The sequence below is a fragment of the Equus caballus genome, chromosome 21, assembly GCF_041296265.1.
Source record: "Equus caballus isolate H_3958 breed thoroughbred chromosome 21, TB-T2T, whole genome shotgun sequence".
Lineage (NCBI taxonomy): Eukaryota > Metazoa > Chordata > Mammalia > Perissodactyla > Equidae > Equus > Equus caballus.
Window position 1 is genome coordinate 17,273,588 of NC_091704.1, and position 14,341 is coordinate 17,287,928.

Consider the following 14,341-nt stretch of genomic DNA (forward strand, 5'->3'; position numbering starts at 1 on the left):
TTTGTGGAAGTGGGAGGGTGGGAACTGAAGGAGGGCCAGGTCTGGGGAGAATGTACCTGCTCTGTGCGTTGCTCATCCCCTTGATCTGGAGCAAGACCATCTCACCCTTAGGTCCTCTGGCATCACCACCCCAAAAAAGTGATCCTAGTGGAATCAGGAAAGTTTGAACTAGGGCCTAAAGGGTGGATAGGATTTGCGTAGGAAACCAAGGGGTGGGCACATGTACTAAGGAGTGTGCAGAGCCTGGGCAAAGGTGGGGAGGTGGGAATGGGCATCGTGCCAGGGAGACTGCAGGGATGTGGGAGCCATGGCATGTTCTTGAGCTGGAGAGAGTCCCCGTGATGGGAATGTTGTGTGAGCAGCCAGTGAAAAGGAAGAACTGGTGTGGGAGAGGACAGCTGGAGGAGCACGGCAGGGGCCGGGGGAGGGTACGCATTTCCTAGGGTTGCTCTAACGAAGTCCTGCAGCTGGGTGCTTTCAAACAGCGGCATTTATCGTCTCGCGGTCTGGCAGCCAGAAGTCCAGAGCCGCAGTGCCGGCCGGGCCCTCTCCCTCTGAAGGGCTGGCGGAGGGTCTGTACGGCCTCTCCCAGCTCCTGGAGCCCAGGCGCTCCTTGGCCCGTGGCCGCGGGCTTCAGCTCCCCATCTTCATGGAGAGCTCTCTGGGTCTCCGCCTCGGCCTCCCTCGGTGGCGTCTGTGTCCAAGCTCCCGCCTTTGTCCAGGGACGCCGGCTATCCTGGACCAGAGCTCCCTGCTGCCCTCGTCTCAACCTGGGCACATCTGCAAACACCCTGCTTCCCAATAAGGCCACGTCCTGAGGTCCTGGGGGTTAGGACTCCAACAGCTCTTTTTGGGGAGCACCACTCACAGGGAGGTTCCAGGGAAGCCAAGAGTGACTCCTCCAGTTAAAGGGGCGTCAGGCCCATGGGGGCCTCCGCTTCCTCCCGAGGCACCCCACACCTCCAGGCTGGTGGTGTCCGCATCCCTCGCCTTTCCCCCAGAGCGCGGCTGGGTCCTCTCAGGGCCCGGAGCAGCTGGCCTGCGTGGACCCCGAGCGGCCGCCCGAGCATCCCTCCATGTGGGCACACAGGCTCAGGGTTTGGACAAGCAGGCAGGAGAGTCCTGCTAGAAACAGTCTCCCCGGGCTGGTGTAGCCACAGGACGGATGGAGAGGAGGCTGCAGACACACTGTCCAACCCCCCCCGCCCTCTGTGGGCAGCTGTCGGGGGCCTGAGGTCTCGGCTGAGCAGCTGGTGCGGTTCAAATTCTGCTGCGGTGTTAGCAGGCAGTGGCTTTGCTCCTCAGCCTGCGTTTTCCCCTCGGGAAATGGCGTGGGCAGAGTTTTCCAGACTAAGTGCCAGCTCTGGGGCCAGGTGCGGCACTGGCTTGCTGACAGCAGAACCACAGGACCGCAGGGCCGAGGGCAGCCGCATGTGCCGGGTGGGCGCTGGGGCGGGGGGGTGGGCAGAGGGTGGACACTCCCCTGAGGGTCTGGCACCAATCCCCTGAAGGCAGCAGCCCCTCGGCTGTCTGGGGTCCCTGCCTGGCCCAGGGGTGGGGTATTGGGAGGGGGCGGGGCTGGGCACGCGCCGCTTGGCTGTGCTGAGATGACAGGTGCCTTGTGGTTTCTCTCTGCTCCGCTGGGTCCTGCCAGAGCTCAGAAGTAAGTGTCTCCCTGGGGCTTAGGGTGCATGGTGGTCCTGGGCGGGCAGCACACACGGGAAGCTCCAGGAGCGCCGCCCCAGCCCCAGGAGGCGGCCAGGGCTGGTGTCTGGGCCTGGAGTTTCAAGTCCTGGGACATCCTGAGTTGTGTCCTGTGGACACGGCCAGCCCATGGGCGCTGTGGGCAGTGGTTGAGCCAGCCCCCACGCCTCGCTGCCCCTGTGCACCTGCCGGGAGGGAATGGACTGTGGGGAGCCCGACCCAACTCCCGCCTCATCCCCAACTGCATGTCCCACAGAGCGACCCCGGTGGGTGGGTGCATGAAGGACCCCCGCCCCGCTGCGGCCTCCACCCAACCCCGCTCTCCCCGCCCCGTCCCCCAGGCTCCGGAGTGTGAAGATCGAACAGGGGAAGCTCAACACCCAGGCCAACACGCTCGCTGACCTGGCCAAGGTGAGCGGGGCGCGGCGGGGCGGGGCCCTGCCAGGGAGGGCTGGCCTGGTGCCCGCTGGGCAGGCGGGTGACAGGCGAGGGATGCAAGGCTGAGCCACGAAGGGACACCTGCGAGGGCCCGCTGGGGGCAGAGGCTCTGATTGCGAGAGATGCTGGGAATCCACATCTGTGTGTAAAATCTACTCTAACGGCGGTATTTCATTTTTTAAAAATTAGCATCTAATAAAATAGCTTTAATAAGAATATATAATTAGGGGGCTAAATTAGTGAAGTGGTACTTTCGTATTTAGGCTTATCATGACACACAAGCTCTAAAAGTTGAGAAAAACAAAATTCTGCTATGGATATAAATTCCAGTTAGAACATCAGTGGAACTTGCTTGCTTGGCGGGTAGACGTCTTGTAGGATGTTACGGTGGAGCTTGGTGTTCTAGAAGCTCAGTCTGTGTTCTAAGTGGGTCTAGTTGTTCTGAGCTCAGGTCCTGCCCTCTTTCTGCTTTGTGTTCATCCAGTAGAAGATGTGTCAGCTGGCCCAGCTTGAGGTGGACAAGCTCTCAGGACATCGGCCGCTCTCCTGAGCCCTCCGGCTGTGCGCCCTGCCCCGGGCCCCATCCCCTGGAGGCTCCTTACTGACTGTTCTCTCTGGAGAATAAGTCCTACTCTGCTTCACTGTGTGTGTCCAGGGCATTTTGGACCCACCCTCTTCATCACTATCTAGAGAATACAATCTAATTTGGTATTAACCCATGTGAATGGAATTCGGAAGGGCATATTGCAGAAGAAAAACATATTCTAGAACCCTGAAGAAACCTGGAGAGAGCACAATTGTGAGAGCAGACAGGACTCCTGGCCGCCGAGCTCGGCGTTGCAGGGGCAGCCGGGAGCACAGCCGAAGCGTCTCTGGGAGCGCGCCGCCTTCTACCCTCCGTCATCCGTGTCACAGTCCCCTCTTAGCAGAATTTTTTGAAATTTTAGAAGTTATTTAATCCTTGCAATCACGGTGGTACACTCCTCTGAAAATGCGCTTAATGGAGGCTTCTTTGAAGTAAGTCTTTAATGGCGTTGGATTATATGGGTTTCTAATTTTTAAAATTTAACAAGGTTGGGGCCAGCCCTGGTGGCGTTAGTGGTTAAGTTCGCACACTCTGCTTCGGTGGCCTGGGGTTCTCGGGTTTGGATCCCACTCACCGACCTACGCACTACTCATCAAGCCATGCTGTGGCAGGTGTCCCACATATAAAGTAGAGGAGGATGGGCACAGATGCTAGCTCAGGGCCAGTCTTCCTCAGCAAAAAAAAAAAAAAAAAAAAAAATATATATATATATATATAAAACAAGGTTAAAACATTTTCCAATATTAAATTTGAAGGCTTTCCAAGTTTAATGCTTCCAAGTTTGCTGATTTAATTCCTCTCTGACAAAAATTAAATATTCTAATAAATATAAAATGAAATATTCTAATCAAAAGTGTTTTTAAACCTCAGAGAAGGCCAAAAAGAACCATCTGAGGGCTGGATTCCTCTAGATGTGGCCCTGGGGACTGTGGCGCCATAGGCAGGTGGGACGAGGGTCAGGGGCCCTAGGGGGTCCCCAGGTCCCCTGGGGTGGGGGTAGGCCTGCCAGTAACGCGGGGGCGGGGGCCCACGGCAGAGGAGAAGGCGCGGAGGCTGGAAGGCACTGCACGGAGGCGCTGTGAGAGGCGCCGCCTCCCGTCTCGCTGCGGTGGAGCGAGGGTTGCGGGTCTTCCCTCCCGCGGCGCGGCGCTGCCCGCTGCATCCTCCGTCCACCCGGCGCCGAGGCCGTGTGCCCCCCGCCCCCCGCCGCGGCTGGGGTTAGAGACGCGGGACGGCGTTCTGGCGCCACCTGGTGGCGAGAGGCGTGGGCGCCCAGGGCTGTCCGTGCGCGGCCTCCCCCTCGCCCCCGGGGCGCGTCTGGCCTGTGGCGGAACCGCCCCCTGCTCTCCGGGTGGAGGGCACATCCCGCTGCCTGCGGTAGCAGTCACTGTTGTGGCTGTCGTGTGCCCCCGTCTGACTGGGTCGGATCCTCGGGGTGGTCACCTCCCCACGGATCCCTGTTCCCTTCCCAGTCTAAGGTGGGGTGCAGGGCGCGGTCACCCCTGAGCCGCCTCCTGCTCAGCCACGTCCCCAGCCTGGAGCAGCACGGCCAGAGCCTCCTCAGGACCCGGGCCGGCGTTCCGGGCGAAGGCAGCGCCTAAGACCACCGTTTGGCTTCCTGTACCGTGTGGCCAGTCCATGCCCTTGGGGCCGCTCTGGCCTGGTCCACCCGCCCCAGGACCTCCCTCAGCACACCCCCAGCCTGCTGGGGAGACCTTCTCTCCCTCGCCTATTTTCCCGCCATTCTCTGGGGCCTCCAGGAGACCTGCAGGGCCGGGGTGTCCTCACAGTCGCCCCTCACTTGGGTCCCCTTGGTGGCTGCCCCCAACAGGGGCTGGCCCACCGTCCCTCTGTCTGTCCCTCCCGCTCTCTCACTCTCCTCTCTCCCAACCTCTCTGTCTCCGGCAGACCCAGAATGTCATGTGCGACCTCATGTCCGAGCTGCATGCCCAGCACGAGGAGCTCGAGGCCCGCCTGGCTGCCCTCGAGAGCCGCCTGGACGCCCTGGGCACCTCCCTGCAGGCCCTGCCCGGCCTCATCGCCCAAGCCATACGCCCGCCTCCACCACCCCTGCCTCCCCGGCCCGGGCCCGGCACCCCCGACCACGTGGCCCAGAGCCCCCCACGCAGGGAGCCACCCATGGCCCCTTCGGACTGCGGGTGACGGTCCTGCCTGCCACCAGACCCTTCAGTCTTGGCCATCGTGTGGCCACCCCCTCAAGGAAGCCCTATACAGTGGCACCTCTTGGAGTTCAAGGAACCGAAGCGGAGTTGGGCTGAGCGTCCTGGGGCCCGCCCCACCCCACCGTCGAGGCAGAGGGCAGGGGCCAGCTGCCACCCGCTTCCTCTGACTGCAGCTGGGGACCCTGGAGCGCCCTCTGGGCCCCAGGCCCCCGAATCTCTCCAGGCCCCCCGTAGGCATGGAGCAGCCGGGAGAGGGCTCCTTGCCGGTTCTGAATAAAGCAGGCCCCCCGGTTGCTGCCTGTCGTGCGTGGCGGGAGGACACTCGTGGTCACCACATGCAGGTGGACACCCTGCCCGAGGTCCCAGAAGGGATGCGGGGGTCAAGGAGAGCCCGTCCCCATCACCCTCCTAGCCTGGCTGTCTCCCTGGCCTGAGCGCAGTCAGGGACGCCTCCCTGAGGACATCGGTGCCAGTGCCACTTGGCACCAGTAGAGGGAGCCTGCGGGGAGCGAGCACGGCCCAGGCGGCAGATGAGCGCCTGTCCTCCCCTTGGACCAGTTGGCTTCGCTGGGGTGCAGTCCAGTGGGGGGGCCACGCGAGTGAGGAGGGTCATTCAGTCTTTTCTGGACATGCATTGAGCACCTGCTGTATACAGGGAATGTAATGTAATTACCTCACTGATGATTCACCAGCACCTGGGCACGGTTGAATGGGGAAACTGAGGCTCAGAGAAGTGAAGCCACCTGCCTGGGGCTACCGAGCGAGGAGGGGTGAGGCAGGAGTCAGACTCGAGGGCCCACAGGACTTGGTGGAGGGCAGCCCATGGGGGCCATGGGCAGGGGAGGGTGTGGTGTGACCCTGCGTCAGAGAGGCCCCTCCCGAGTGGTCTAGAGGGAAGGTCCCCAGCACAAGCAGAATCAGAAAGGTCCCTCCAGGCCTTGGGCTTGGGGTGCCGGGGTCAAGCAGGGGCAGCAGGCACTGGGCAGGTGCTGGACCCTGGGCTCCTGGGGAGGCTAGTATGGGCCCTCTGACACGGCCACAGCCACGGCCACCTGGCTCAGGGTGATAGGTTGGGCGCAGAGAGAGAAGCGTTTGGGGAGGTGTGGTGGGCTGCCGTCAGACATGGGTTCAAGTCCTGACTGCCACCACTGGGTGCCCCTGGGCAGTAGTTGCTGCTCTGGGGGCCTCAGTTTCTTCATATGTAAGATCTCATGAGAACAGGACACAGTGTCCACCCTCGGGAGCACCCAGTGTGACGGAGGAGGCACAGTAAATACAGCAACCAGAGCAGTAAAGAAATAAATGAGGCCAGAGCATGACCAGGGGACTCTGAGGAGGTGGCATTTGGGCGTGGGATGGGATGGGAGAGGGAATCTGGGGAAGGGCGTTCCTAGCAACCGAACAGCCGGAGCAAAGGCCAAGAGGCAAGACCTGAGCTTCGTGTGTTTGGGGAACAGTCAGGAGGTGGCAGGGAGACAGTGGGGAGGCTGGGGCGGCGCCGGGGCCAAAGGTGCCGGATGGAGAACGAATGAGACCGCAAGACCGAGCCTCGTGGCTCCCTCCGCCCCGCGCCAGCCACATCCGCCCCCGCCCGCCTCTGACTCACCAGCGCCGACCCTACAAAAACAGGGCGGGCCCGGCGCTCGGGGGCGGCAAAGTCAATAGGGCGGGCGCGCGGGCGGGGGCCGGGGCGCGTCACCGGGGCGGGCGCGGAGGACCAGGAAGTTCGCCGAGACGCGCCTGCTGCCGGCCGGCGGCGCCCGCACGAGTTCGCGGAGGCCGGGGAAGCTCGGGGGCGAGGGTGAGACCCGCGAGGTCCCCGCGCCATGCGCCTGGGGGGCGTGCGCAGCTTCGCGCTGGAGCTGGCGCGGGGCCCGGGCGGCGCGTACCGCGGCGGGGAGCGGCTGAGCGGCCGGGTGCTGCTGGAGGCGGCGGCGCCGCTGCGGGTGCGAGCGCTCGAGGTGGCGGCGCGCGGCGGGGCGGCCACGCACTGGCTCGAGGGCCGGAGCGTGGGTGTCAACGCGGTCTCCTGCGACTTCGCGGCCGCCGAGACGTACCTGCGGCGGCGGCAGCTGCTGCTCAGAGGTGAGCCGAGCACCCCCACTCCCAACCAGGATCCCCCGGGACCCTCTCCCAGGTCCGGGCGCCCCTCTCCAGAGCCAGGAGCCTTTCCACTTAGAGGCTGTGAGGTCGGGTGACCCTTCTTAAGAAAGGGGAACCTCCTCCCCAGGGTCTGGGCCCTCCCACCGGAACACTCCCCGCCCCCCTCCCCACAGCCCTCGAAAGCCCTCCTTCCCGGGAACCCCTCCCAGGGTCTGCGCGCCCCCGCTCCAGAGTCGCGATGCCTTCGACCTCGAAGCTATGCGATCGGGAGCCCCTGTCCTGAGTCTGGGGGAATCCCTGGGTGGAGCCGGGGGATCTTCTTCTTTGGACCCCAGGATCCCCGTCTAACCCCAGGCCTGGGGTCCCTGATTCCCAAAGAAGTCCCCCGTCTCACGCCCAGCCAGCGCCCCTCCCTCGTTTTAGCCCACGGTGTTGGCAGGAGCCATTCTCCCCGGGGTAAGGGTTCTGTGGGGTCTGAAGGGGTAAGAATACCTCCCGGAGGGGAGGAGACAGGGTGGTCACCTCAGGCTGGGAGTCTTAGGTCTTGGGCGTGTCCCTACTCTGCTCCGAACCTCAGTCCCCCACCCTCAGGCCACAAGGCCCTTCAGGAACAGACCAGGGGCCACAGAAAGAGCAAGTCTCTGCCCCAGCAGCGTGCTGTGTGGCTCAAGAGGATGTCAGCCTCTCTGGGCTGCCCTGGCTGCCCTCTCCGGCTGAGCCGGACCCCACTATACCGGTGTGCAAAGAGGGCAGAGGCAGGAGGCAGCTCAGCCCCCGCCCCCGCCCGCAGCCCCCTCCTTTCCAGCTTTGCGGCCTTGTCCCCACCGCGCCAGGTGCAGGGACTCTTGCCTGCCCGGCTGTGGAAACCGCGGCGGGGCGGCCTTAGGGCGCGGCAGGAAGGGGCCCGGGAGGCACTTCCCGTCCCCTGAGGCTCAAGGGAAATTGGGGCTGGTCTCAGCCTGCGGTCCCCTGGTCCTACTCACTGGCGGCTTCCTTAAGACACTGGCGGGAGAAGCTTGCAGAGCTGCTGTGCGACCTCTGGCACATGGCCTCCCTACCTCTGGGGACCCATCCGTGAAATGGACTGAAGGAGACGCTGGCCCCCCAGGGTCACCTCATCCCCCACCTCCTCCTGGGCTTATGGCCTCCTGTCCTCCCTCTAGGGTCTACTTGACCCTGGGAGAAGGGCCCAGCCCCTCATTTCAGCCCCAGCGCCACCGCCTCCAGGCAGCCCCCCAGGCTGATCAGTTAGTTGACAGCCTCTGCCCCTCCCTTCGGTCCTGCTCTGACTCCCATCACGGGCTGCGGGTAATTGTGTCAGGTTATGAGCGTCCTCCACTCGGGGTGCCAAGGCCTGAGCGGGTTCCCAGCTCGCCTGAGCCAGACTCAAAAGGGACCGCCAGGGAAGAGGGTGGGTTGGAGCAGCAGTACATCCTGCTGCCACCAGAGGGCGCCAGCGCCCCTCAGACTGCGAGGAGGCAACTCCCGCCCTAGAAACCCTCCGTGCGGTTCTTCTCTGGGGAAACTGAGGCCCGGAGAGGGATCATATCGCCCCCTCGCACCGCAGCCCTGGCCCCGGGGGTGCCTGGAGCGTCCCATGCACTCGGCTCTGTCTGTGAGGGGACTGGGGCTGGGGGTGCCCGAAGCGGGCACAAGGGCCACGCCCAGGCGGCAAGTAAGTTAGCGAGGGAGCTGACAGCCGGGAAAGGAGCGCCGGGTGGTAGGAACAGCTTGGGCAAGAGCGCCGGGGCGCGGCCTGGTGGCGGCGTGTCGGGAGCGGGGTGAAGACCCCGGGCGAGGCTCTGGGTGGGTCGAGTTGGGGCTACATGGTGATCCACGCACAGCCCTCTGAGGTCGGCAGTGATTTCCTCCCGGCTCTACAGACGTGGAGACTCAGGCTCCAGGAGATAGTCATTAGCCTGGGGTCACCCAGCTGAGCGGGGTTCGCATCAGAGGAGGGGGCAGCAGGCGCCCGAGTGGAGGGAGGACCCCCACCTCTTCCTCCCCCATTGCACAGAGGGGGACACTGAGGCCCGGGGGAGTCCTAGGCTCTCAGGACCGCGGTGGGGGCCAGGCCGTTCCCCTGCAGCTCGGGTGAGCACGCCTCGCACGAGTCACGTCTGCAAGTGGTGGCCGGTTGGTGATTAAGCCGAGGGGCAGAAAGCTCTTGCGGGGCGACTTCAGGCCCTGGCCCGCCGCCGGGCCCCAGTTGCCCTTCTTTATCCCGGGGTCCGCGGGAGACCGGCTCTGGCCTGGGGAGGTTCGGTTTCACCCCAGGGTCCACGAGGGCAGAGGGCAGCCAACCCCGAGCCCGCAAGTTTGTTATTTTGCTCCACGCCTGGGCGGAGCCACGCCCCTCGCCGCACCATTGGTGTATTCCTCCCCGGGGGCGGGGCCGGACTCTCGCCCCGCCCCTCCCCGCCCTGCCGTATAAAGGCGGCGCCGGCACAGGCCGCGAGGAGTCTCTGCCCGGGTCAGCGAGCGCGCCTGCGCGAGCCGGGTGGGTTCGCGTCCCGAGGCTGCCGTGTCCGCCACTCGCGCCGCCGAGTCGCGGGTTCGAGACCAGGGTCCGCGCGTCGTAGGTTCGCCTCCGGGCGTGATGCTGTTCGACAAGGTGAAGGCGTTTGTGGTGCAGCTGGACGGCGCGAGCGCGGGCACCGAGCCGGTGTTCAGCGGCGGCCAGTCCGTGGCCGGCCGGGTGCTGCTGGAGCTGGCGGGCCCGGCGCGCGTGGGCGCCCTGAAGCTGCGCGCGCGGGGCCGCGCCCACGTGCACTGGACCGAGTCGCGCAGCGCAGGCTCGAGCACCGCGTACACGCAGAGCTACAGCGAGCGCGTGGAGGTCTTGAGCCACCGTGCCACGCTACTCGCGCCAGGTACGGGCCGAGGACCCCCGCGAGGCGCACGTGCTGCGCGTTCCGGGGACCCCGCGCAGCCACTGAGCCGCCTCCTCTTGCTCCTACCTGCAGACACTGGAGAGACCACGACGCTGCCTCCTGGGCGCCACGAGTTCCCATTCAGCTTCCAGCTGCCCCCGTAAGTCCTTAGGGTGCAGGATTGTGGGCAGTCCCTAAGGCTACTGTCTCTCTGGACAGTGTCACTGTGTGTCTCTGTGTGTCTCTGTATCTCGCCCCCTGAAGCTTCTTGCCTCCGCTCGCAGGACCCTGGTGACGTCGTTTGAGGGCAAACATGGCAGTGTCCGGTACTGCATTAAGGCCACCTTGCACCGGCCCTGGGTCCCTGCCCGCCGCGCCCGGAAGGTCTTTACTGTTATCGAGCCTGTGGACATCAACACGCCTGCCCTGCTGGTGAGCGCTGCCCTCCACCTAGAGGTAGCATGGGAGCATTGCAAGCAGGGGCTTGGCTGTTGGGTGACGCCCACCAGCTCCTCAACCCCTTCACACAGTGGGGGCCACAGCTGGGCCCTGGCAGGGAGAGAGCCAGGCGTGGGAATGCCTGTGGGGTCCAGTGGAGCTGAGTGCAAATCCCAGCTGCACCGATTTGCTGTCTGGCTCTGGGCAAGTGTCTCTCTTTCTGAGCCTTAGACATCTTGTCTGTGAAATAGGGCACAGGCAGGACTTGCGATCGTAATGGCTTATTGAGCACTGATGACACACTAAGCACTTGGTTGCTAATTTATAGTTTAACAAGATGGGGAGTATTCCTGGGTCCAGTTTAAAGATAGTTTCTAGGTCGTTAAAAAGAAACCAAGAAACTAGGCGCTGCCCGCAGTCCTCACTCAGCTGGGGGTGGTTGGGAAGCTCACAGGGCCTGTGGTTTGCATAGAGTGACCCGTCCGTGTCCCTGTCCTCTACCCCGCCAGGCCCCTCAGGCAGGCGCTCGGGAGAAGGTGGCCCGATCCTGGTACAGTAACCGCGGCCTCGTCTCCCTCTCGGCCAAGATCGACAGAAAGGGCTACACCCCAGGTAGCAGGCGGGACGGGCTGGACGGGGACGGGCCGGTGTCGGGGCTGCAGGCGGGGAAACTGAGGCCCTGCGGCCCCACCCTGCAGGCGAGGTGATCCCCGTCTTCGCCGAGATCGACAACGGCTCCACACGCGCGGTGCTGCCGCGGGCGGCCGTGGTGCAGACGCAGACGTTCATGGCGCGCGGCGCCCGCAAGCAGAAACGCGCCGTGGTGGCCAGTTTCTCGGGCGAGCCCGTGGGCCCCGGGCGGCGGGCGCTGTGGCAGGGCCGGGCCTTGCGCATCCCCCCGGTGGGGCCTTCCATCCTGCACTGCCGCGTGCTGCACGTGGACTACAGCCTCAAGGTAGGGGTGCTGGAGGCGGCCGCGCCGCGCGCTCCCGGCACCGGAAGGGCGCCCTCCCTGATGGCTCGCTCCCCCAGGTCTGCGTGGACATCCCGGGCACGTCCAAGCTGCTCCTGGAGCTGCCGCTGGTCATCGGCACCATCCCCCTGCACCCCTTCGGCAGCCGCTCGTCCAGCGTGGGCAGCCACGCCAGCTTCCTGCTGGACTGGGGGCTGGGGGCCCTGCCCGAGCAGCCCGAGGGTGAGTGCCCGTCCAGCCGTGGGGGCGGGTGGGCAGAGCGCGGTGCCAGCCACTCTCCCCGAGCCCCTGCAAGTGCACGTGGGAAGTCCCACTGGCGGCCACCGCTGCTCCCAGAACCCCGCCGGAGGGCGCGCGGCCCCACAAGCAGCCCCAGGACGGGCACAAGCCAGCTCCCGGCCATTGTCCCCAATTCCGGGATCCCTTTCTCTTCTCCCAGCCTCACCCCCCCCCCCCCACCGTCTCACTTCCAGCGCCCCCCGAGTACTCAGAGGTGGTGGCAGACGAGGTGGCCGCCGGGGGCCGGAGCCCTCTGCCCCTGCCGCAGGCCCCTGACGTGAGCCTGGAAGGCCCCTTCCTCGCCTATGTCCGGGAGTTCCGATACCGCCCGCCCCCGCTGTACTCCGAGGTGAGCTGGGGGTCAGAGGAGTCCCCGTGCTCTCCCGCATCTGGGGGCCGGGACCGGCTGGGAGACACGGAGGAGTTTTAAACGGTAACAGAATTCCAGGGCCCGCCCCCGCCCTGCACCCCAGTCTGCTCTAAGCGTCTGCCCCGGCGGGGAGGGTGTTTCCGATCCTCCGGGAGCCCTGAGAGCTGATGGGACTGTGCTCCCCAGGAGGACCCAAACCCACCACCCCGGGCCACGCGGCCGCGCTGCATGACCTGCTGAGCAGCAAGTGGATCCATCAGGGATGAGGCTGACACGTGCTTCTAGCCACCGTGGATGTGGGAGTGGCTAGAAAAAGAGCAGACCGGCCTGACTGCATTGAAGTTGGGGAAACCGAGTCTCAAAACCGGTCAGGGCTGTTCCAGCATCACACCGGACAGAGGAAAAGCCAGTCTGGAATGTGACTTATCTGGACTGGTCCTTGTAAGGCATCAAATGCCCCATGCAGGATCTGAGCAAGAGACTGTTCCACCTGTTTCTACCAGTCTGTGAACAGGGCTGGGGTCCCCCAGGAGCCTCCAGTCTGGGAGAGATACAGCCAACATAAATACTCTCAGTCTCATTGGACCAGAGGAAGGTTCCCGGAGCTGGAAGAGTCCAAAGGCATAGAAAAGGCTTACTGGAGGAACGGGCATTTTAGCTGAGGCTTTGGTGTATGAATAAGAGCTCAGCAGGCAGGCAAGCAAAAGGGAGAAGAAGTTGGAGAAGGTCAGAGCTGAATGATGTTTGGAAGCTGGCCCCTTCATTTTAGAGTTGGGGCTCGGCGGGCAAGTGCCTCAGTGGAGGCCATACTGCAAGGTTCGACAGGCGGGAGGGCCCAGGAACGAGGCATTCAGGGAAGCAGGTCAGTGGAACCAGGTGGGGCCTCTGGGCGGCAGCCTTTCAAAGCCAGAGATTCCAGGCCCTGGCTGGGGCGGCCTGGGCCTCCGCCAAGTGCTCCAGGACCTGCAAGCCTCCTAGGTGTTGTCGTGGCCTGAAGACCCAGGTTCAGAGCAGGACATGCACGACAGGGCTGTGTGACTTGCAAAATGAAAATGTGGGGCCCTTGTTCCAGGATTGTTGAGAATTTCTGGACAGTGACAGCAGAGCATGAGACCAGGCCCTGCAGAGGGCAGCCTGCACAGCGGGGGACACAGCAGGGCCCTGCGCTGCCTGAGACCCAGCGTGTCCTGGAGGGACACAGTGGGGGGCAGCAGGACAAGCACCCAGGTGCGGAGTGTCCGCCTGGCCGGGGCCGGCCCTCCAGGACTCAGCGTTTGTGAAGAGCCTGAAATCAGTGTCTTTGTACAGTTACTTTTTAAAAATAAAGACGTGGCAGACAAGAAGGAGCCTGTCTGTCTCCTTCCCCTGCAGCTGCCGGGGGACCGGCGCAGCCTTGACCGCCCTTCTGGGTCAGCATCTCGGGGGTTCAGTTCCAGACCATGGAGGGCTGAGGGGCCCACTCTCCAGAAGGGGAAACTGAGGCCCAGGGACACACAGGGAGGCTGAGCTCGGGTTGGAGCCAGGCCCATGCCAGTCGCCTAGTGCAGTGGCAGAGGCTGGAGTGTGAAGGTGGAGGACAGACAGACCCCACAGAGCCTCAGGAGAGCGGGGTGGGCTGCGCGGGCACCTGCAGGGGGAGCCTGCCTCTGAGTCTGGGCTGCTGCTGTTTTTGCTGAGGTACAATTCATACACCATAAAACTCACCATTCTATAGTATACAATTCGGTAGCATTTGACACATTCACAATGTTGTGCAACCATCACCTCTAGTTCCAGAACATTCCATCACCCCAAAGGAGACCTCCTAGCCCCATTCTGCACCGGCTAATCTGCTGTCTGCGGAGACTGGCCTGTTCTGGACGTTTCATGGAAGGGGGTCGCGCTGTGTGCCCTTCTGTGCCTGGCTTGCCTCGCTCAGTGTGAGGTTCTCCAGCTCAGTCCACGTTGCAGCGCGAATCACTGCTTCACGCTTTTTCCCAGCTGCCTAATATTCCACGTGCGGCCGCACGCACTCTTTGTTCACGTGTTCCCGTGGACGGACAGCTGGGTCACTTCCCGATGCGGCCATGGGGACAAGGGCGGCCGGCACACGGGCCGCACGTTCGTCTGCAGACTGGGCTCTGAGGCCGCCACATGGGCAAATGCTGTCATCCTTCTGGAGTGGCAGGTGGGGAAAGGGAGTCCAGCAGAGCGAGGAGCTCGTCCCAGACCCCGCAGTCAGGAAACACCCCTCCGCCCCCCGCGCCAGAGTCCCGTGGGCGCCAGGCAGTCACGGTCAGCCGGCAGCCCGGGGGCCGTCAGCGGGGCGAGGGGCAGGGACGGCACGGTGAGAGCTGAGGTCGGGTTTTGCTCTCTCTGTGACTACGGGCAGGTTACTGGCTTCTGAGCCTCAGT

At 64.0% G+C, this 14,341-nt stretch overlaps 2 protein-coding genes across 23 annotated transcripts in view; both read left to right on the forward strand.

Moving 5' to 3' along the window:
• Positions 1-5,204, forward strand: part of KCNN1 (potassium calcium-activated channel subfamily N member 1) — a 31,109-nt gene extending 25,905 nt beyond the window's left edge. For 9 of the 21 annotated variants that reach the window (XR_011430465.1, XR_011430462.1, XM_070246603.1 and 6 more), the window contains 2 exons: positions 2,046-2,115; positions 4,637-5,204. Coding sequence is in view for 9 of the 21 variants with exons in the window: in XM_070246603.1 (XP_070102704.1) it covers positions 2,046-2,115; positions 4,637-4,891 (325 nt within the window). In the remaining 12 variants the exon portion in view is untranslated. Of the gene's footprint in view, positions 1-2,045; positions 2,116-2,626; positions 3,568-4,636 lie in introns of those variants that run through there. The other 12 variants (XR_011430468.1, XR_011430467.1, XR_011430469.1 and 9 more) reach the window with 6 other exon arrangements.
• A 1,414-nt stretch (positions 5,205-6,618) lies between these two features.
• ARRDC2 (arrestin domain containing 2) lies at positions 6,619-13,290 on the forward strand. Of its 2 annotated transcripts, XM_023625466.2 has the most exons (9): positions 6,619-6,996; positions 9,597-9,887; positions 9,981-10,047; positions 10,172-10,319; positions 10,835-10,937; positions 11,024-11,280; positions 11,358-11,520; positions 11,772-11,926; positions 12,134-13,290. In XM_023625466.2, the coding sequence occupies exons 1-9, from the start codon at positions 6,738-6,740 to the stop codon at positions 12,185-12,187; spliced, it is 1,497 nt and encodes a 498-aa protein (XP_023481234.1). In that variant the 5' UTR covers positions 6,619-6,737; the 3' UTR covers positions 12,188-13,290. The 2 variants fall into 2 exon arrangements, with proteins under 2 accessions (XP_023481234.1, XP_023481235.1); XM_023625467.2 differs by lacking the exon at positions 9,597-9,887 and having other exon boundaries at positions 6,622-6,996.
• The last annotated feature ends 1,051 nt before the right edge of the window (positions 13,291-14,341 follow it).

Excerpts from the sequence above, each read along its gene's own strand:
- ARRDC2 (XM_023625466.2), top strand. The coding sequence starts at position 6,738 with ATGCGCCTGGGGGGCGTGCGCAGCTTCGCGCTGGAGCTGGCGCGGGGC. Across the intron at positions 6,997-9,596 it reads GCGGCAGCTGCTGCTCAGAG|GTTCGCCTCCGGGCGTGATG; the intron begins GTGAGCCGAGCA and ends CGCGCGTCGTAG. Across the intron at positions 10,048-10,171 it reads TTCAGCTTCCAGCTGCCCCC|GACCCTGGTGACGTCGTTTG; the intron begins GTAAGTCCTTAG and ends CTCCGCTCGCAG.